The 23173-nt window shown below is 45.0% G+C and overlaps 1 protein-coding gene, 1 long non-coding RNA gene and 2 other non-coding genes across 4 annotated transcripts; 1 reads left to right on the top strand and 3 right to left on the bottom strand.

Annotated features, from left to right (window-relative positions):
- Window positions 1–478: 478 nt before the first annotated feature.
- LOC103179521 (cbp/p300-interacting transactivator 3) lies at window positions 479–3160 on the top strand. Its single transcript, XM_042338862.1, has 2 exons — window positions 479–726; window positions 1761–3160. The coding sequence occupies exon 2, from the start codon at window positions 1791–1793 to the stop codon at window positions 2637–2639; it is 849 nt and encodes a 282-aa protein (XP_042194796.1). The 5' UTR covers window positions 479–726; window positions 1761–1790; the 3' UTR covers window positions 2640–3160.
- Window positions 3161–18113: 14953 nt separating this feature from the next.
- LOC103179520 lies at window positions 18114–21554 on the bottom strand. The gene is made up of 5 exons (XR_487986.2): window positions 21420–21554; window positions 19426–19478; window positions 18799–18862; window positions 18576–18638; window positions 18114–18220 (listed from the first exon to the last, which is right to left on the bottom strand). It is a non-coding gene; the product is annotated as an uncharacterized LOC103179520 (long non-coding RNA).
- On the bottom strand, window positions 18417–18490 carry LOC121849822. The gene has a single exon (XR_006085381.1). It is a non-coding gene; the product is annotated as a small nucleolar RNA SNORD99 (small nucleolar RNA).
- LOC121849808 lies at window positions 21181–21326 on the bottom strand. The gene has a single exon (XR_006085367.1). It is a non-coding gene; the product is annotated as a small nucleolar RNA SNORA16B/SNORA16A family (small nucleolar RNA).
- Window positions 21555–23173: the final 1619 nt, after the last annotated feature.

The raw sequence follows: 23173 nt of genomic DNA, 5'->3' as shown, positions 1-23173 counted from the left end.
TAATAAGACAGACCCCCACCCCCACCCCTTCCCCACCCCCACCCCACACACACATATACACACAACACAGAGGGAGAGAGAGTGGAATCTCCTCTCCTTGTAAAGGACAAAACAATAACGCAATGGGAGTGTGTGTGGGGGGGTGTGGGGGTGTGTGTGGGGGGTGGGGAGGGGGGTCTTGATGTCCCCTTAAAATTGGGTCCTGCTCATCCATCCAAGGAAAGCACAGGGGGTGGGTGGGGGTGTGTGAGTGTGTGTGAGTGTGTGTGGGTGTGAGTGTGTGTGTGGGGGTGGGGAGACAGAGAGAGAGAGAAAAAGAAAGAAAAGAAAGAAAAGAAAGAGAAGAAAGGAAGGAAAAGTAAACAGGAGGGGTTTACCAGCCCCAGAAGTTAGAATAATACGCTTTTACGCAGTGCTTAAGGAAAGCCAATGAGAGGAGTCAGGAACCCATCTGTTTGGCTCCTCCCGACATCGCCTCTCTTCTTGTTACAGTATTTAATCTGCAACTGACCCACTAACCAGAGACACTCTCCAACTGAGGAGCTATATATACAGTCTGTGATTAGATATATATTATATATATACTCTCACACCCCCCCCCAGTGATGTGCCAGACCTCAGGGGCTATTTCATAGGCAATCATAGTCGTTTTGCTCTTTTTTTTTTGGGTCCTGGACTGAAATTGGGGAGAAATCTTTTATTTTTTTTGTTACAGACTTGACTGAGGTATGTATCTCTTTTCTTTTTTTTCTCCCTTTTTCTTTCTTTCTTTCTTTCCCTCTCTCTCTCTCCCTCTCTCTCTCTCTCTCTGGATCTCTCCTCTCCTGTTCTTCCACTCGCGAACGTGTTTTCTTCTCGAATTAAGGGATTTAAAGAGAAAGAAATGAAATCGTAACCCTTTTTATTTGTGTGTGTGTGAGGGAGAGAGAGAGAGAGTGAGAATGAGAGAATGACTCTTCTTTCTCTCTCACACACTCTCTCACACACTCACTCACTCTCTCACTCTCTCTGTGCTTTTTATTCTGAGATCTTGAAATGGGGTCAGGAATGATTTTTTTTCAAATGAATTCTTTTTTTCCTGTGTTTTTTTTGTGTGTGTGTGTGTGTGTGGTGTGTGGAGAGGGGGAGAGGAAAGGAACAAGTTCTCACAGTGTGGGTCAGGGTTAATGTGTGTATGTATGTGTATGTGTGTGTGTGTGTGGATGTGTTGGGTGTTATTTGGACCAGAGATCAAGGACAAAAGCAATCCATTAAAAACAATTAATTCTCTTTTTTTTTTGAATTGAAACAAAACACAACAATCTCGAAAGAGAGACAGAATGAAATCTCCTGCAGTTGTAGCTGGAAAAAGAAAGGGGGTGACAAATATTGCACTGAGGATTTGAGCCTTATTTTTCTTGTGTGTGTATGTGTATGTGTGTGTATGTGTGTGTGTGTGGGGGTGGGGGGAGAGAAACTGTGCAAACAAATTGCAATAACTTTTTTTTGTGTGGGTGTGGAAGGGGAGGTGTGGGGGTGTGGGGGGGGAGAGTTGTTGAGAAAAATGCTAAGAGAAATAAAATACCCTCTTTGCTTAATTAACAGTTTGCTCAAAACGTGTGTGAGCAATTTGCTTTTAAATGGAAGTGTGGGTTTTGTTCCCCTTTTTCTCTCTCTCTCTCCCCCCCCTCCCCCCCCACACACACTCACAACACACACACACACCCCTCTCTCTCTCTCACACACACTCACTCACTCACACACATTGATGTCTTTTCCAGTTGTCTTGGGGGCAGAGAGAAAGCAAGAGAATGGCAGAGCACCTGATGATGCCTATTAACCCAGGTCGCTTCTCTGACAACACCAGTGGGTTACAGAGCTATCGCCTGGGGGTGAACCCTTTACAGCCTCCTCAGCAACAACAACAACAACAACAGCAGCAGCAACAGCAACAACAACAACAGCAGCAGCAGCAGCCAGGTCTCAGGAGAAGCCACGCCGCCGTTGGAGGAGCCTCTCTCATGCACTACGGGGGTCTGAGCCTGGATACTAATGGGGGCGTCGGTGTCGGTGTCGTCAGGTCTCGCCCCGGGATGGGCAACATGACGGGAACTATAAGCCATCATCACCAGCTGCCTGGCGCAATGCTGTACAGCGCGCATCAGCAACAGCAACAACAACAACAGCACCAACACCATCAACAACAACAACAACAACATCATCAACAGCAGCAGCAGCAACAGCAGCAGCAGCAGCAACAACAACAACAACAACAACAGCAGCAATATCTCGGGACTCTAAGCCCGCATCAGCAACTCATGGCTACAATGCATCTGCAGAAACTGAACCATCAGTATCACGGGCTGCCGCTGTTGGGAGTGAGCGCCGGGTTAGGGCAGCAGTACCGAGGAGGTGCTGTGAGCCAGAGCTCTCTGCCTGGAGGAGGGCTGGGGGTCTCCTGCTCGCCAGCTGCGGTTCCCCCCTGCTTCTCGCTCAACGTTACGGACACCGACCCCATAGACGAGGAGGTCTTGACGTCTCTGGCTCTGGAGCTGGGTTTGGATCGCATCCAGGAGCTGCCTGAGCTGTGGCTAGGACAGAACGAGTTCGATTTCATTTCAGACTTTGTCAAACAGCAGCCCAGCACCGTCAGCTGCTGAAACGAACAACAAAAAAAACACACAAAACTTGAGAACACAAAAAAAAATACAAACAACGAAACGGTCGTCTGCCTGGCTTTATATTATTATTATTATTATTGTCATTAATATTTTTGTGTGCGGGAGTTGGGGGTGGGGAGGCTGGGCGTGCGGAGGGATGGGGGAAGGAAGAAAGAAAAAAAAATACAATCTGAAAATATTGCACTAGGGATTTGAGTGTTTTGCGACAGTATCAAACCTCCTTAATTACCTCCCTCCCTCCCTCCCTCCTTCCCTCTCTCTTCACTGCTGCTTTCAAAGAGACAGCCTCCCCTTTTTTTGGGGGGGAAAAAAAGCCCTGTAACCTACCTAAACTATCAAGAGTCAGTGACAGAGCAAAAACAAGCTGTCAAACCTAATGATTAATGTTCCATAGTTTTCTATGTCGGTGTGGGGTGGAAGTGAGGGGGGGTGTGGGAGAGGAGGGAGGAACTGTGATTTCAGTCTTGAAATAAAACAAGAATACTTCTTTTTTAACGTAATAGATCTGTGAATGAGAAAAACAAGTGATGTCTGACTTCTAACAATATCAGAGTTGAGACCAGCATTGCAAAAAAAAACATTACCCTGATGGTGAGAGGCATGCGTTTCCCCCCCCCCCCCCCCCACCCCGCCAATCAACATCATTTGTGGAGGTGGTTTTTCTCTTTATGGTAACTCCTGATCCATCAACTGACTTAACCGTAAAGGGACATCTTAAAGGAAGCAGGGGCGAAGTGTAGTGAAGAGGAGGGATCTTGACTTGAGACACCAGTCGCAGTTTCACTGTTTGTTTTGGACTGAAATTGAAACTTGGGACTGCGAGCGAGGGCACTAGATGTTAACGTGTATAAATATTCCACCAACCACACACAAAAAAAAGTTGTTTGGCAAAAGAAAAAAGAAGGCACACACCCAGAGCCGTTTGTAACTCGATGAAATTGTGCACAATTTAGAATCGTAGAGTACTTACAGCGCGGAAAAGAGGCCATTCGGCCCCTCGCGCCTGTGCCGGCTCTTTGGAAGAGCCAGGAATTTTAAACTTGTTTTATAAACGAGACCAATGAAACAGTCAGGGGTAGGGGTGTGTGTGTGTGTGCGCGCGTAACTTTTAATTGTTTGAACTGCTAGGAGTTTTATTTCTTGGGGCTTAATTTTGTCTTAACTGCTGGTTGCTGCCGCCGCCTGCTGGTGTCGACAGCGAGTTGCAGGTCCTCATTGTTGATCGATGAAGCGAGACTTTTTTTTTAAAAGGAAGCAAACCAACTCCACATTTTTTTTTAAAAAAAGCTAATTAATAAATAAAAAGACGTTTCTTTAAATGACGCTCCGAGCTTTTTTTTTTTTTTTGCTGCTTCTCTCACTAAGGTTTTGACGGTCGATTGAGGCAAGGTGCGTCTTTTTTTTTTGTAAGCCACGTAGGCCTCGAGCAATATATCCCATTCCTGCAAAAGATTTCCTGAAGCTCTTGGGTTGACTCAGTGGATGAGGGCACCTCTATGTCATACAGGCCAGAAGATCACTAATCCCGGTCTATGTGCGGATTTATCAGGTGATAATCCTTTGAAACTGCGCCTTTCATGTCTGGAGCAAGTTTCGAAGTGCTTTACTGTGAAGCCTCAGGATTTGCTGTGAAGTGTTATGACTGTGTATGCAACCAACTTGCAACGTCCCACAAACAGCCATGAAGTTAGTGACCCAATTTTATCTGGAAACTGTTGGCCAGGACATAGGGAGATGCTCCCTATTTTTTTGAATAGTGCCTTGGGGATCTTTAACGTCCACCTCAAAAGGATGGGAACCTCGGTTTAACATCTTTTACGGAGGAGTGGCACATCCAACAAGGCATGGTTCCCCAACGCTGTATTGGGACGTCAAACTTGACGGAGTTCAAAGTCCTGACATGGGGCTTGAACCCACAACAATCTGACTCCGAGTCGAGAGTCAGCTGAGTCAGTTGCCGTATTGTCAGTCAGGTAGTGTTTGGAGTATGTAATAATTGGGTATGTTAAGAGAGGAGTTCCCACTCCTGTTCGTTATCAGTGACTTCAAACATGTGAAGCCTGGCTCAGCTCAGTTGGTAGCATTCTCGCCTCTTGAGTCAGAAGGTTGTGGGTTCAACTCTCATATTGGAGGCTTAGAACTCACATAGTCTGTGGAGTTCTGTGGAGTGTTGCTGTGTTGCTGGACTTCACAGGGCTGGTTCCAAGAAAATTCATGTGAACATTTGCAGCATGTTTAAAGCTTTTAATGTATTTAAGAGGAAAGTTGATGTCAACGTGAGGGAGAAGGATATAGAGGGTTATAGGAGAGGGTGGAGGCTTGTGTGGTGTATAAACACCGGATGGACTCGTTGGTCTGAATGGCCGGTTTCCGTGCTGTTACGTTCTGTATAAAACAGATTTAAAGATACCTATCAGATTTACAGTATTAAATCAGCGATTAATATTTAATTCCAACATATTCTCAGTGCATCACTGAACTCGTAAACGATCATAATGTACAGATCAATTGAAAAAGAAAATCAATCTTTAATTTTGCTACTTTTCCCTCAGTCAGTAGTGTCGCACAGAGTAAGATGAATTGTATTAATTGTAACAGGTATAATGATACTAATAATAATCCTTGCGTTTGAATAGCACCTTATCGCATCATTCGATGTCTCAAAAGGATTTACTGTAAAATGGATTGAACGCGGATTTTGTGGGCGAAACAGGGCGGACGATTGCGCACAGCAGTGTCCTACAAACAGTCGTGGATTGATTTGAGTGACCAAATTTTTTTTATTTTTTTGGCGTGTTTGTTACTCCCTGAAAAACAATCTGCCAATCGACTAACAACCAGGTTCCTACTTACTGCTGGATAAACAGAGACGAGGGATCTTATCAACATTGTAGTGCCAAGATACCATCATTAATTATAATGGTCCCATTTGTATTGGAATGATGCACCTGCAACAAGGAAATGACTCAGAAGCATTTTGCAATGTTTTTCTATGAAGTGCAGTGACTGTGTATTTGTGGGAGGACGTGGCAGTCGATTTGCGAACAGCAACGTCCCGCAAACGGCCACGGAGTAAATAAGCAAATCTACTTTATTGGCTAGGACACGGGTTGGGAGGGTGGTTGGGAGGAACTCCCCTTTTACAATAGCCCCTTTGATGTTCATATCTACAAGGGACCTCAACCTCAAGTGTGGGCTATGAGCCATCGTGCCATTTTAACTTGTGGTTTTCATCCTAAATAATAATAATAATAATCCTTGCATTTGATACAGCGCTTTTCACGTCTTCGAGACTTCTCAAAGCGCTTCACAGAACATACCGTAAAGTGAATTGACTGTATATTTGTGGGTGAAAATCAATTGTTTTGTGACGCTGTTGCACTTTCTGGAATCCGCTAAAAAAAAATTCCCAAACCAAAAGAATTGAGAGGATGTTGACCTAAAGATTCTTAGTCACCCGTTGCTTTCTAATGGTTTAATATATTGTGAAACTTGCCCTTTAAGCAGACAGCAGTTTATTCCATTTGAGATGATGCACAGATGTCAGAGTGGCGCTCTCTTTGAATAAGGCAGTTTGGTTATATTTTTCTAGGTAATTATGTTAAGCTGCTAAAGTCTTTTCTGTTGTTCCAACTTTAACCCTGTCAAGATTGCATGAGGAATGTATGATAGCATTTCCCCCCAAGCTTCACAAATAACCACATGAAACCACCTCCTTCCTGTTTTGTCTTGTACTTACACACACACGAAAACCAACACCAGACCAATGTTAGCAAAAGTACTTGTTTACAAGTGCACCAGGCACAATGTTTTAAAAGAATTTGAATAACTTCTATTTGCAGGTCTGAGTTTTGATATAACCGGAATTTGGAACCAGTTTTTTGCAAACGTTCCCCTAAATTGGCGAGGATTGCTTACGAGCTTCACGGCTTTTTAATAGGATAAGAAAGTGGCGTTTGATACGCTTTACTAAAGCACTCGGATGCTGGAGGGAAGGTTGGGAGGAAAGGGCACTTTAAATTTAAATGTTGAGACGCAATCATACATTATTATAATAAATAATAACAATCCCTACATCTGATAAAACCCCTTTCAATTCGGGAGGTTGTTTCACAGGGTTTTACCGTAGTGTGCAGTGACTGTATGTTGCAGGTAAACGTGGCAGTGTTCCCTATTCCCCTTGCAGAACAGTGAACGCACGTGGGATTAAATTCTACCCATTTCTATCATCTTGTTTTGTTGAGTTTACTGACGCTAGAATTTTAAAACTTATTCTTTGGGGCACGAGCTCACGGTCCAGGCTGACAATCCAGTGCAGTGCCCGGGGAAGGGAGAGGGGGAGGATTGGAACAGTGCAATGTTGGGAGTTTGCCGACCTTCAGGTGAGATGTTGACCCAACCTCCTCATCCGCCTGTTCAAGTGGACATTGAAAGACTGGAAAGTGCGTAGGATATGACTCTGCCTTGGGGTTCACATAAGATTGATTTGCAGTTATTTTCCGAAGGGGACGATCATTCTTACGGCTGATAATTGGTTTGAAAGCAGACGACAAGAACCTGCGACACCCACTTTGATTTTTCAAATGCAGTTAAGAATCACAGCTATGAGAATGAAACCACATTTGTACAAACGTAGAGAATTTCAGTATAGTGTTTTTTTCCCTCTTCTGGTTTTCTCTCCGTGCACCCTCCCTTACCTATCTATCTTATCTATCTCTTCTGTAAGCAATGGCTTGTCCTAGCTCATGGATTCATAGGCTCCAGCTTCTCTTTCGTACTTTGCCCACATGGCTCGTGTATTGGAGGGATGGAGGGGAGGGGACAACTGATCGCTCCTTACCCAACATCCACACTTGCACTTTTCAGCAGTGCTGGAGTGTGGGTGTTTTTAACCAATTCACCTCCAAAACACACAGTCATTGCATTTTACAGTGTATCGTGCAAAACGTGTATCGTGAGGTACTCTCCTGACGTGAAAGTTGCTGTAAATAATATTAATCCTTGCATTTGATAAAGCGCCTTATCACGTTAAGACCTTTCAAAGCGCTTCACAGAATATATTGTTAAATGGATTTACTGTATTTTGTGGGCAAAATGCAGCAGCCAATTGCCCACAGCAAGGTCCCACGAACTGTCGTGGATTGAGTGACTTTTATGGGGTGGGGGGAGAGATTATTACCCCCGAAAGCAATCCGCCAATTGACTAACAACCAGGTTCCTATTTACTGCTAGGTGAACTGAGGCGCGTGGAGTAAACAAACTTGCCTAAGCCGGTAATCGATCCTGAGTCCTCTCGCTTGTGAGGAGAGTGCACTAACCACTACGCTACAAGACTCCAGCGCATGCGAGGATTATCACTTTTTAATTCACAACCCAGATTAACAAAATACCTCGGGGGAGATCAGTGTCACTGGGAAAGGGTCACTAATCAATGGATCAGCATTGTAAGCAAGTGCCCTTGTTACAGTAAAACCTGTTTTGCAATTTCCTGGCATCCAGAACAGGCAACGAGGCTGTGACCGGGGCAGTGCACACACTGTACACCGACACTTGAGACTCGAAGCAAAGGGTTCCCAAAGGGCATTTTCTAAATCATACCGCAAGCATGTGTTCAGGGACAGAAAATAACTCGAGAGAGGCTACAGTTGGTTGCTGCACAATGACTGAAAGAGGAAGTGGTGGACCTCTGTGTCTGTTATTATTCCAGCTTTACTGGCATGGGTTGACCAATATTTGAGTCTTCCTGAAAATGCAAACACTCCTTCCTGTGCTGAAAGACGGGACTTCTCTTCCTAAATTAAGTCAATCCAGGGGTAGAATAATTCCACTTGGATTTACTTTATTATCCTGGCCAACATCCCAGCCACCCCACCCCCCCCACCCCCCACTCCAACATAGATTAGGCCACTCACTTCACGGTTGTTTGGGGGATGTTGACATGCGCAAATTGATTGCAGCGTTTGTCTACAAAAAGAGATGGTCACTGCATTTTGCAGTGAAATGCTTTGAAGTGAGACACTGCATCGAATGCAAGAATTATTGTGTTTGAGTAAGGCAATGTCCCGCAAATGGTGGGGGAGGGGAGGAAGGAAATAAGTCTGCTGGACATTCTTAGCCACTGGTCATTGATGCTGTGAGCTTTGCTGCAATGTGCGTGATTGAATCCACGGTCCGACATTGAGTCAGGATACAATACAAAATTACATTTGTATGGCGCCTTTCATGTCAGTAGACGTCCCAAGGCGCTGAACATTCAGAGATTTAGACCCGAACAATGGGGGAAGCATAGCATTCAGACATGACCCTCAAACCCCAATTGCTCAACCCATTGAGGCTCACTGCCCGGGGTCACAGGGGGAGAATGACCATTCGGGTGAGTTTATTAGACGCCTGGATCTTGTGAACGCTGTGCAGCTCCTAGAAGAGCAGGAGAAAAGTGGCGAAATAAATTAAATCTGCCACTCCTCTCAGCGCATCTTATTAAAAACATTTATACTTCCGTCAGCATCATTCCCATGAGCTCCATTAACTGTACTGCGCTTAGAAAACTGGCCTCTACCCAAAACCAGTGCAAAGTCAACAGTCTAAACTTTAGCCAGATAAAGGTACACACCAGGCCTTGGGCTTTCAACTGCTTTTAACACAGATAGCAAGCTTTGCATACACACAGACGTATTGTGGAAAACGTTTTGGGGATCACAGCAGCCTACGTATTAACGAAAGGAGGTAAAAAAAATGAGTAATAATAATAATAATCCTTGCATTGGATATAGCACCTTATCAAGGGCAGAGGTTTTGCCAATTCACCTACAAAACACAGTCATTTTATTTTACAGTGTATTGTGTAAAACGCTTTTTGAGACACCCTCCTGACATGAAAGGCGCTGTAAATAATATTAATCCCTTGTGTTGGATTTGGCGCCTTATCACGTTAAGACGTCTCAAAGCGCTTTGCAACATGTACTGTAAAGTGAATTAGCTGTGTATTTTGTGGGCAAAACGGAGTAGGATTCAATTGTTTGGGTGGACTCTTATTACCCCATGGTAATATTTAAAGAGAATGCGTGTTGCTTCCAGTATCCTGGCCGACAAAGTCTCTTCTCCTCCTCTCACCACCAGCAAATAAAAAGAATTGGGTCATTTACTTCGTGGCCGTTTAGTGTTGTGTCACTGTGTGCAAATTAGCTTACTGAGTCACCAATGCAATACACAGTCAGTTTACTTCGTGAACTCTTTGAGACGTCATCTTTACGTGAAAGTCGGTATATCGAATGCAAGGATTATTATAAGATGGGCTGTCCGGTCAGGTGTGGTCTTTGATCAGACTCCGCATGTGCCGACAATCCACAAGCAACAAATTATCAAGAGATGTAGCCCATTAGGAGAGAAGTTGTTGTTTTGGCCTCTTTAGCGATTACATGAATATGTTACATCAGTTCACCACTTGGCTTCTCCAGTCTACACTTGTAAACAAGATGAACCCTGATCTTATCCAACCAGCCCTGTTTTATGGGGAGGAAACAAGTCTCTCGCGGTGCATTGTAAACTGAATTTTGTGGTTTATGCAAAAATGTGCTTGAAATGATCAAACTTGCATGACCTGGGCAATGGCCAAATTCCCTGACATTATAAGGATAATGTGGACTTTAGAATTGTACTCTTCTTCTAGGAAGGAAAGTAGACTTTTCTTTTAAATTTCAGGGCTTAAAAAAGTAAACAGTTATCATCAGCAATAAAGTCCCATGTCTGATTGTTGAACCGTGCTGAGTTCATTGATAATAATAATAATAATAATAATCCTTGCATTTGGTATAGAGCCTGATCACGTCGGAAAGATGTCTCAAAGCGCTTCACGGGATTTACTGTGAACACATGAGCTGACCTGAAGTGGAGGCAGCTGTTATAATTGGCCCCTGACTGGAGAAAGGAAACAGACAGAGTTCCTGTTCCCAACTGCTCTGCCTCAAAGCAAACCTATGTGGACGGACATCCGTGGCCTGAGATTCTCCACGGTCTTACCCTCCGGCCCGTTGTCTTAAAAACGCAGAGTTCTGATCGCCAGAGTTGTGGAAAAAACAGCTCCTGAGTTAAGACTTAATTGAAGTATTGTCTGGACAGTTATAAATTTGAGGGCAATGGTCTTAAGGCTAAGACCATGAACAATTTGGGAGCCCTGCTGAGATAACATCAACCCTGTCTGTTCACAGGACCTGCTTGTGTTCACTGCCCAGAGTTATGTTTACGCAATGACAACAAGTTACGTTTATATATTGGCCTTTCACGTCGGAAGGACGGAAGGACCCAAAGGTGCTGGAAGTTAAGGGTTTGCATCCGAGTTGGGCGTTTGGAATCAAGAGATGAAGGGGTGGGGACGGGAGTGGGAGTTTGGTCGAAGGCACGGTCAGAAGGGAAGGTCTTGAGATGAAGTACAGGAGGAAGACCAGAATCCATGGATCTGTAGGCTAGCAGAAGTCCAGGTGGGAAAAGACATTGTAAAAACATATCAGTTATCAGAAAAGTATAACAATAATGATCCTTGCATTGAGACAGCACCCTTTATGTCGGGAGGACATCTCCTAAGACTTACTGTAAACTGTAGTGACTGTATATTTTGTAGATGGCCACTAATTACTGAAACCCAGAAAGAGTTAATTTTGTGTTTGACAACATCGCCCACTGGTTTCATTTTCCTGGAATCTGAGAAAAAAATATTATGGGAATCAGTCGGCTATTTGTGACTTAGAAACCGTTGCAGCTGGTTTGTTGCAACGTACTGGGTAAAGTCTAACAGTTCATCAGAAAAACGGTAGCATCCCGTTGTGAAACTATCAATGATCTCTGCACAGCGCAGCGCACGTCAACACTAGTTTTTTGGTTAACTCGGTTACTAAGTTCGATACTACATGAGGTCAAAGATGAATTGGAAATGTGGGTCCCACACGGTAAGTAAAATGAAAAGTTTCCAGTTCCTCACAAGCGATGATTAGGTCAGAAAGCACAACCGAAAAAATAAAAAGGAACTTCAGACACCCACAGACGTTTCCTACAGAAATACACTGCCCAGTTAGTACTAGTTTAACCTAGAGTTTCCGATAAGCAGTGCTTTGTGCAGACAGTTGGAAGGGAATCCAGATCACACCACTTCTCCCCAGTGTCTGGTGCCTGTTAAGAGGATGTGTTGATGTTACGTTTGTGTTATAAAGCAGTGGGCAAATTGTGTCAAGCCATTTTACTTGACATCTTAAAATAAAGACACCAGGTTGTGATGAAGTCAGCCTGGCTCAGTTGATAACACTCTGAATCAGAAGGGTTGGAGCCCAAAAGTGGGGACTTTGAGCTCATAGTCTGTAGGAGGCATTTCATTGTTGGAAGTGCCCTCCTTCAGATGAGACGTTAAGCTGCCTTCCTGTTCAGGGGGATGTTCAAAATCCTCCCTTACATTTGATATAGCGCATTATCACATCTTCGAGACATCTGAAAGCCCTTCACGGAATACACTGTAAAGCGAATTGACTGTGCATTTCGTGGGCGAAACACAGCAGTCAATTGCGCACAGCAGCGTCCCCACAAACAGTCATGGATTGAATGATCAATTTGTTTGATACACATATAACTTGTGAGGTATTGGGAGAGTCCCATATACTAAGAATATAAATTAAAAAAAACTGACATCATGAACTATTTCTTTAGATAGACCTACAAACTCACTGGGAAATTTTCCTGGTGTCTGGGTTTCACAACACACAGTAAGCACTTTCAGAAGTTTCTTAATGAGTCAAATGTTAAGGCTGTGTGATATTAATATTGGATTCTTTAGTGTCTCTTTCCCTCCCTCAGCTGTTCCCTTTTTTTCCCTCAACTGAGGGAATGCAAATTTGTATCGCTCATGTCATACAGTAAAATTCCTCTCTGATGCAAATGTCTGAGACTTGGAACAAACACGCAGACAAGGGAAGCAGGAACAACCTAACTTCAATTAACAGGTTCAACGTACTGAAGGGAAACCATGTTTTTTAAAAAAGGGGAACATTCAATGTATTTTCACTTGTGACTTAATAATATTCCTTGCATTTGATATAACGCCTTATCATGTCTTCGAGACATCTGAAAGCGCTTCACAGAATATAATAATAATATAACAATAATGATCCTTGCATTTGATATAGCGCTTTTCACGTCGGGAGGACGTCCCATTCACAGAACACACTGTAAAGCGAATTGACTGTATATTTGTGGGCGAACGCGGCAGCCAATTGCGAACAGCAATGTCCCACAAACAGTCGTAGATTGAAAATGACCAATTTATTATTGTTTTGGGTTTTGGAGGGATTATTATTAGGCTCTGTGTGGAGTAAGGAAACTTGCCCAAGGTTTCGCCCTCTGCCTGGAATTGAACTCAGGTCTCTCACTTGCAAAGCGAGTGCTCTAACCACTGAGCTACAGGACTCCAGGACTTAATATACTGTAAAGTGAATCGACTGTATATTTTTTTGGGTGAAATGCTGCAGCCAATTGCGCATAGCAGTGTCCCACAAACAGTCGTGGTTGAAGTGATCAATTTTTTATTATTATTTTTTGAAGGAATTATTACCCCCAGAGAAGCGATCTGCCAATCCTACTAACAACCGGGTTCCTACTTACTGCTAGGTAAACAGAGACTTAAGGCAAAATACTGTAGCTTGATATAAGCGGGGAATTTTAATCACCTCATTCATCAGCCCACTAACCCACTTACATTAAATCAAAGCCATTAATACCTAATACACTGATCGAAATAGCCTGGGTGGGAGTCTTGGTGGTAATTGCTATGATATTTGTTTCACAGGCAATGCTGACAGATTGCTCCATATTTATGTTAGCAACAGATCCTCTGTAACCTTAAGCAACGCAAATTACCCTTCTTAAATAGCTCAGACATTAAGCAAATAAATCGCTTGCTACTGTAATGGAAAGATGGTCTGGTGATATTCAAATGAAACAAAAGGCTCTCTTTCTCCATACCTCTCTTGTGAACACAGCGTTGGGTGTAATTTCATTTCTCTCCCCAACTGTATATACATTTCCACCATTTTCAGCTGCCCAGGTGGCATTACTGATATGGCAGAATTGGCAGGCAATTTGGTGGATCATTTGACCACAAGGGTTGGGCAGATAGGACCTGTATTTAACGTCTTGCTCAAAGGACGGCACCTCCGACCATGCAGCCCCCACAACCCCCTCCACCATCACCGCCAATCCAGCGCTGTGTCAGAGCTCAGCCCAGATGGTGAATTCAAAATGCATTCTAACTCGGGAGCCGAGAGTTATACCAACTGAGCCGGGCTGAGATAAATAAACAGGAGATGCATACGGTTGGCACAAAGAATGCTGTAACAAGCAATTCGAAGGTCAGTGTACCATAAGAATGCTGGAATGATGCCCAGCACCACTTAAACCACCCTGTACTAACAACCACCCTGTACTAACATACACCTGGGCTGTTCTATTGTCAAAACACTGTGGTGAGATCTGCAATGTCACACCAGTAAGTACAGGACATTCTTTTTTTTTTGTATCCTGCGCACGCTAGCAGAACAGGAACTGTTTTTTTTTTTGGGTGGGGGTGGGGGTACGTTTGGGCACTGACTGCATTTTCCTGTCAAACACTCATGTCGCTGTAGTCTGTCATTAGTCTAACCTTGGTTAGCAAGTGTGTGATCTCTTGCTTGCTTTTTTTGCTGCAAGAAAATCCAAGCTCACAACAGAGGTGCAATTGAAATGACTTGTACTTCAGTGCCCTCTATTGACTGAGATTTTTAAAGCTCGTAGGTTCAATCTGTTGGTGTGAAACCCAAAGGCGTGATATCTGAGATGTTTCTTGACGGATTCCGAGTCCTGTTCGACTCTGGGAGTTCAATCTGTTTAGTCCACATGATTAACTCTGTGGAAGTTTCTGCAATGTTTTGCTACAGGTAATATATTAAATTTAATTCAAAATCAGTTTGTGAAACAAGACATCCACTTAGTATGCAGGGTGGAGCAACGCACAACATATTACCTAATATTTGTGGCACTTGATAGTTTGTACCTTGTCCCATCATCAATTTACATCTCAAATTACTTTACAAGATCTTCACTGTAAAATGTAGTGACTGTAGTTGTAGGTGAATGCGTCAGCCAATTTGTGCACAGCAATATCCCAAACAGCCATGAAGCAAATGACCATTTATCTGGGCCATCGTTGATCAGAACACCCATAGAAACTCCTACCAACTCAAAAGGAGATATTGCTATTAACTGAGTCAGAGTTTGATTTGACTGTAGCACAAGTTCCCTTACAATCGGTTTTAGTGTTGGCATTAAACTTAACAGTGAAGAAACCTGAATTATAACCTAATAATTTCCCTCCTCTTCGACTATGCCTTCGACCACCCTCCTTCACCCCCACCCTCCCTGATCCCCAGCTCGGGTCCGAGATACCGACTGTCCAGCACCTTGGGACGTCCTCCCAACGTGAAAGGCGCTATACAAATGTAATTTTGTTGGTGGTGGTGTAATAAAAGCAGTTCCATTCACACTGAGGATATGCTGCTGAATGATGACAACAACAACAACAAGATTCCATTTATAAAGCGCCTTTCACGTCAGGAGGACGTCCCAAGGCGCTGCACAGTTGGGTCATGACCTGAGGAGGGGGGAAATGGTCAGGGTGAGGGGAGGGAAGGGAGGGAGCGAGGAGGGGGGAAATGGTCAGGGTGAGGGGAGGGAAGGGAGGGAGCGAGGAGGGGGAAGAGAGTCGAGAGGGGAGCTGAAGGCTCGGTCAAAGAGAAAGGTTTTGAGACCGGCCTTGAAGGAGGAAAGGGAGGAAGCGGCGAAGGCACTGGGGGATGGAGTTCCAGAGCCTGGGGGCTGAGAGGCTGAAGGCCCGACCACCGATGGTAGGGCGATTGGGGCGGGGGACGTGGAGCAGACCAGAGCCAGAGGAACGGAGGGTACGGGCAGGTAGGTAGGGGGATAGTAGGTTGGAGAGGTAGGAGGGAGCGAGGCCGTGAATGGCCTTGTAGGTGAGGATGAGGATATTGAAATCAATCCTCTGGGGGATGGGGAGCCAGTGGAGGCGAGCGAGGGTGGGAGTGATGTGGTCCCGAAGCCTGGTGCGGGACAGTCCACGAGCTGCAGAGTTCTGAATGACCTGCAGTGTGGAGGGAGGGCCGGGAAGGCCGGCGAGGAGAGAGTTCCCATAGTCCAGCCTTGAGGTGACAAAGGCGTGAACCAGGGTTTCAGCCGCGTGAGGGGTGAGGTAATGCCGTAGTCTGGCGATGTTCCGGAGGTGATGGAAGGCGGTGCCAGAGCTGATTTGCCCTCTGCAGACACCAACCCGCATTAGCTTTGTTACAGCTCAGGAGTGGAAACTTGGTTTGCTTTCTGGGTCATTGTGTTCTGGAGTGATTACTGTACAAGCCATTAAAATGAAGTATTTTAATTGGAAAGGTCAGACACCAAACAAAGGAGAACAGGGAGGTGACTGTAAGTGCGGTCAAATGGTTTTCAGCCAAGTTTAGAAAGCGGGCAAGACGGAGGGAAATCCAGAGCAAGGTCACTGACGGAAACTCTACTGGTTTATGATTATTCTATATCGATCAGTTTCCACTGATGGAACACCACTAATCAAGCGCTGTAAACCCATTCACCAGCAGAATTGGAGCTATTTTTTTGTTTGTAAACTTGCGAGAGGAAAACCTCCTGTGGAGTCCTGTAGCTCACGTGGAGTCCTGTAGCTCAGTGGTTAGAGCACTCGCTTTACAAGTGAGAGACCCGAGTTCAATTCCAGGCAGAGGGCGAAACCTCGGGCAAGTTTCCGTACTCCACACAGAGCCTAATAATAATCCCTCCAAAACCAAAAACAATAATAAATTGGTCATTTTCAATCCACGACTGTTTGTGGGACATTGCTGTGCGCAATTGGCTGCCGCGTTCGCCCACAAATATACAGTCAATTCACTTTACAGTGTGTTCTGTGAAGCGCTTTGGGACGTCCTCCCGACGTGAAAAGCGCTATCTCAAATGCAAGGATTATTATTATTATTATTTAGGCTTCAGCAAAGGACCTGAATTTAACAAGACTCTTCCGTGTTGTAAGTGCTATAGCCAATGCAAAAATTAGCCTGCAGCTGAAAATGAGTGTAAAAGTTTTTAGCCAAAGCAATTCAAAATTGATTTGAATTCAAAGACACCAATATATTCTTACCAACAGGAAACTCGGCAAAAATGAGCTCCAACCCATTTAGAACGAAGCCTTGGCACACAAGGTCTCATGCACACTTCAGCGGCTGCGTTTCAACCTTGTGAATATTTTACCTGAAGATCAGATGACTTGCCAAGTCTTATGAACTGCCTGTTGGTAACATAAGCGCAGTCCACACGGGCGATTTTAATTGACTGGCATTTCCACTGTAAACTGTGGTATTTGGGACACATCATGCGAACTAAAAGGGCACAAGTTTCTGCCCCTACGGATTCCTCCTTGGCAAGTGTTTCAGAACAGTGTAGCACCTGGAATCATTCTCACTGCAAAGCTTCTGGCATTGTGTTCTCAGGAGGCCAGAAAGATTGCAACACACCTGTTAGGTTTGGTATTGTACCTAGTTAAATGCACTAACGTTAATTACGACTGCTGCACAGTACCTCACGCACTTGGCCAAAGACTCTGCGGCAAGGTTTATGAAAACACAACAAATGTTTGAAGAGGGCGGAGCTGGACATTAAATATTTATAGTACATCAACATCACAAATGTTTTTAATCATGCAAATGTTTCACTAAGGAGCTGGACAACTAACCAGCAAAGAAATGCTGCTTAACAACAACAAATGACACTTGTATAGCGCTCTTCATGTCAGAACGATGTCCCAGGGCGCTGGGATTGCACAAGACTGCAGAGGTAATAAATCATTGGCCTTTTCAGATTGCTTTCCCCACAGTGAGACGACCATAGAACCTTAAGACAATATTGTTCCATATTAAAAAAAATTTAAAAGATAAGATTCCAACCAGCCTCAGCTTCACAGGTTAGGAAACAAACAGCGACTCTTGCTGAAGAGGCATAGCGGGTCAACAGGCTCAAATGGAAATCACCATCAAGACAAACAATCTTTACAACGCAATAAAACAAGAACGAGGTCTTTTAAAGTATACGAGCAGTGGCAGTTTTTGTGGTTTGATGGCTTTTAGAGTGCATTAATGCAGCAACTGAACAGATGGGGAAAGGAAAATAAATGGCAGAATGCTTTTTTTCTGCCAAGACTCAAAGTCAACAATAAATTCTTATGCAGCCATCCTGAAAATGTCAGTCAAGATCCTCAGGGATTTTTTAAAAATTCATGCGTCTCCCAGGACTAGTGCTACATCAGATAATTCAATCGCTGAACTATCAGGTAGCTTTCATGAGAGAGAGAGAAATCAGAGCCGCAACACATTTTAAGAAAGATCAATCCTTTTATTATTAGTTTACACCAAATGTCACAACAACTTTACTAGACGATGTCTTCCAGGTTGGTATCACCAAAGCATTGAGAAATGAATCTGAAGAGGGAAAAAAAGAATTCCTCAAAGTCAGTTCATATATATATATACACACACACACACACAGTGAAAACACACCATTCAGATTAGCAAAAGTATATTTTGGCCATTTGTGAGCTATTTTGTTTTGGGGAAAAATTGCTCAGGGCCCAAAGAAGCCGTCAATGCCCACAGGCGAGGCATTAACTGTGCATATTGCTGATCTCAGTCCCATATCCGCGAGCATCATCCAAGAAGTCCACAATTTAAAATAGGTCATCATCGACCAGCAACAGATGCAGTAGTCATTTAAGTCATCAATTTATGACTGAATTTAAAATCAAAAGAAATATAGTCAAGAGATCAATACCCTTACCAGCAATGTGGCCAATTGCAATCAAGGCTTGATGCCGAACATGTTACACTCATTGCGAGCATCCTAAAACACAAGATCAATCTATATTAATATGGCACCTTTCACATTTGGATGATCCCTCAAAGTATTTATTTATTGAAGCACTGCTTAAAAGGATAAAGGTTATGCCTGTATGTAGTTACAGTACATCCCTGTGAAATGCTTCTAACAATTTAATACCTACCCAGCTCACTTCACCAGCAAATTCTAGGGCAAAGAGCTCAACATCAGGAGTCACAGCTTAGTGTCTGAAAAGAACAGCAATAAAAATTAGTTTATCCCTTTTAATTAAATCCATTTGTATACAACACATGTCAGAATATCTACAACAGACTGCAACCACGGCTATACAACACTCACAAGCCTTTGAACCAATCAGGGAACCACAAATTACTAGAACAACTTGCATTTATATACCGTTCACAAGGGGTAGCTTGAAGCTGAACCAGGGAAAGTGTAGGGGACGGTAAAAGAAGGTCTTCAGGTGTGATCTGAAGACAGACAAGGATGGGATAAAGGCAGAGGCATTGCTCCAGAATCTCAGGGCATAGTGGCTGAAAGCATGGCTACGGATGTTGTAGCAGAGGGGATGAGGGATGCCCAGGAGACTAATCCAAGAGCTTGTAGGACAGTAGAGTGACAAGCAAGGCAATACAAGACCAAGGTTGTCAAAAACCTCTCCAGATTCATCTTGCATGTTGTTGGAGAAACCACAACTACTGCTTCAAGCTGCAGCCTCAGTTACCATGCATCACATCAAATGTGGTATTGTACACCAATGAATATAGTACAGCCATATTGGGAAACTTACCATTACATGCTTTTAATCCTTGTTGGAATGTTTTGTGCCATCCATTCAGTGATCTGTAAAACAGGCACAGGTGCACCAATAAGCTACCAGCTTTAAATGATTGCAAGTAACAACTCTGTAATTTAAAGCTTTCAAAGCTCTTAACAGTTCATAACTAAATCTACATACAGTCACTCCAATTTGCAGGTTGCACCAGCTCTAGCTACAACTGAATCCTATGCCAACCAGCCAGCTTCCTGCACTAAAACAGGGAGCAAACTTCCAAGTTGAGGGGCTTCCATGTGTAGGAAGTGTCACTAATGCAATATCTTGCGCGCAGTAACACCAGCGACGTCGTAGTGATCAGCTTCCTCTCCCACATATTTCTCTAGTACAGAGGCCCTGGAGTCTGGACCCGGGCATCAACGTTATAAGATTTCCCTTGAATCTGCAACACTTACTGGTCATCCTTTGGCCTCTACTTGGGAGCACCTCAAGTCAATACCTCACACTTGGCAGCAAAGACCAGCAGATCGAATTCATTTTAAATCTGAGTGTAATGCACATGTGCAACGAAAAACACGCGCGCACACAAAATGAACATGAACACAGTTCCACAGATACTGCAGCTACAGGGCGATTTAGTAACCAGAGACCGCAGATAGATACCCTGAAGTTAAATTAGCTGCTCACCACAATCAGATTCGACCAATACACCAATTACATGCAATACAGAGTGAATACTCAAGACTGTATACTTGATTAGCACAAACATTTTTCAAATGCAGTTGGATAGGTTAACCCGTTTTGAGCAATAATCTACACTACGCACGTGGACTTCAATGCAGCCAGTAAGTGCGGGACGGTCAAGCTGCTTCATAAAAGACAACTCACGCGGAGAACTCTTAAGTGGCAGGAAACTGAATGGGACTCGGGTGCATATGAGCCACAGGCGATTACACAAGTCATAAAGACCGACTTATGCGAGTCTCGCTGTACGCCACGAGAGCTTTCGCTCAAGACAGAGTCACTGCACCTTACGGTATACGCTGTGAAGCGCTTTGAGACGTCTCCTGAGATGTGATAAGCCGCTGTAATCAAACACAAGGATTACTATCCCCTCGATTCCTCCTCCCCAGCCCCCAACCAACAAACCACCCAGGTACCCATCCAGCTTTATTGTGTGGCAGCGCAGCTCAGCATCGATTCTCACTCTCAAATCCTAATTTTTAAAAGCATTCGTTACCTTAAAATGAATATCACTATTGGAAATCAGATGCAACCACCAGCCAAGAACTGCACAGCAGGTTCTCTAAAGGGTGGGGAGGAGGGGGGAGAGGAACATGGCTGTCTCTAAAGGGATGGGGGGGGGGGGGGGAACATGGCTGTCTCTAAGGGTTGGTTGGGGGGGGGGGGGGAGGGAGGAACATGGCTGTCTCTAAAGGGTGGGGGGGGGGACATGGCTGTCTCTAAGGGTTGGTTGGGGGGGGGGAGGGAGGAACATGGCTGTCTCTAAAGGGTGGGGGGGGGACATGGCTGTCTCTAAGGGTTGGTGGGGGGGGGGGGGAGGGAGGAACATGGCTGTCTCTAAAGGGTGGGGGGGGGGGACATGGCTGTCTCTAAGGGTTGGTTGGGGGGGGGGAGGGAGGAACATGGCTGTCTCTAAGGGGTGGGGGGGGGGGGGGGGGGACATGGCTGTCTCTAAGGGTTGGGGGGAGGAGGGGGGAGGAACATGGCTGTCTCTAAGGGTTGGGGGGGGGGGGGAGGGAGGAACATGGCTGTCTTTTCTCACAAATGTTGCTGCAGTCAGTTACAGGATCAAACTGGACAGCGACCGTCGTTCGAAAAAGTTTCCTCTGGGCTCCCGTTTTGACCACTCTGGGTACGGCGTGAAACCCAACATGGCTTCGATCGGGGCCTGGAACAGCCTCTCAGACCCCACCCTGATGGCCGCTCAAAATACTCCCCCCACTCCCCCCAGCCGCCAAAAATAACCAACGGATGTAGTCGTATACCATCGGGAGGAGAGGATGGCGATGTTCCAGCTCACTTCAGGGCACCGAGAGACGGCGGATGGCAACGGATTGCTTCGGCCGTGTCCGCTCCCCCCCTTCCGCCGCCATTGCTCCGTCCTCATCGCAGAGAGAGAGAGAGAGAGAGAAACCGCCGCTCGCGCGCCTTTTTAACCTCTCACCTCGCGCGCTTCCTGATTGGTTGGTTCCCCGACCTCCCACCCACCCCCCCGCGCGCGCGCGCGCTCCTTGAAGCTGCTGCGCACGCGCCGGCTCGCAGGGCAGGCCGGGAGATGTAGTCTCGATTTTTTTTTTCTTACTCGCCCAGGACTTGTACTGTAACAACAGCTGCGAATAGTAATAATGCAAATGATGCTTCCAATGGGTCAGATGGGCTGTTACTCCCAATGGCATTAATATTGTTAGCTCACAAAAATACACACACACACTTATTATATATATACCTCCAGTGAAGCGCTTTGAGATGTCTCGAAGATGCGATAGGGTGCAAGGGTTATTATTATTATTAATATTATTATTACTGTAAGTGCTTTCAGATGACCGCCCAGGGTGAATTGGAGCATCGTAGAATCGTAGGATTATACAGCGCGTAAGGAGGCCATTTTTGGCCCATCGTGTCTGTGCCGGCTCTTTGGTTGAATCCAATTCAATCCCACTCTCTCGCCATAGCCCGGCAAACTTGTCCTCCTCAAATAATAATAATAATAATAATCCTTGCATTTGATATAGCGCTTTTCACGTCGGGAGGACGTCCCAAAGCGCTTCACAGAACACACTGTAAAGTGAATTGACTGTATATTTGTGGGCGAACGCGGCAGCCAATTGTGCACAGCAATGTCCCACAAACAGTCGTGGATTAAAAATGACCAATTTATTATTGTTTTTGGTTTTGGAGGGATTATTATTAGGCTCTGTGTGGAGTAAGGAAACTTGCCCGAGGTTTCGCCCTCTGCCTGGAATTGAACTCAGGTCTCTCACTTGCAAAGCGAGTGCTCTAACCACTGAGCTACAGGACTCCACAAATAATTGTCTAGCATGATCTTACAATTCAATCCAATCCAAGTTTACATTCACACACAGCAGCGTCTTTCACGTCCGGAGTACGTCCCAAATCTGTGGATTCCTAAGCCCAGAGTGTGTGCTCAAAGCCCTCAATTTTCAGTGCGGGGAAGGTGGGGGTGGGGGGGTGGGGGTAGAGAGGGGGGCTTGAACCCACAACGTCCGACCGAGAGTCGACAGCTCGAGTGCCAGATCCCGGATCAGTTTTAACATTATTCGACGTGAAAAGGGCTATTACAAATGTAATTTTGTTGTTGTTGTTGTTGTTGTTGTTGTTATTCCGAAAGACGTGATTTCAAATCTAAATGAGGGGAAAGAGTTTCATCGCCTAACCAGTCTGTGCCGGCGTTTATACCACAGCGCTTTGCCTCTTTCCCCATCCTGCGTGGGTCGAGGAGCGGGAGGAATAGATGCAACGGGTGAACGTAGTGTCAACAACAAGTTGCATTTATATAGCGCCCTTTACAGATGGTGGGGGGAGGGGGTTGTGTGTGGGGTAGCGTCTCGGAGCCTTTCACGCCAGGAAGAGATCTCAACGTGTCCGGTTTTCTCCAAAACTCCTGTGGCTTCTCTGCCCCCTCCACCCTCCATCCTCCCCCCAACCCCCATCCTCCCCCCACCTTGCAGAACCCCCAGAAATTGCATTGATTCTATTACATGTAAAATTATTTTAAGTG

The sequence above is a fragment of the Callorhinchus milii genome, unplaced genomic scaffold, assembly GCF_018977255.1.
Source record: "Callorhinchus milii isolate IMCB2004 unplaced genomic scaffold, IMCB_Cmil_1.0 Scaffold10, whole genome shotgun sequence".
In the NCBI taxonomy this organism is placed as follows: Eukaryota; Metazoa; Chordata; class Chondrichthyes; order Chimaeriformes; family Callorhinchidae; genus Callorhinchus; species Callorhinchus milii.
This window is presented reverse-complemented; position numbering and strand designations above follow the sequence as displayed.

Bases quoted from the DNA above. Each gene is read 5' to 3' on its own strand.
- LOC103179521 (XM_042338862.1), top strand. From the start codon at position 1,791: ATGGCAGAGCACCTGATGATGCCTATTAACCCAGGTCGCTTCTCTGAC.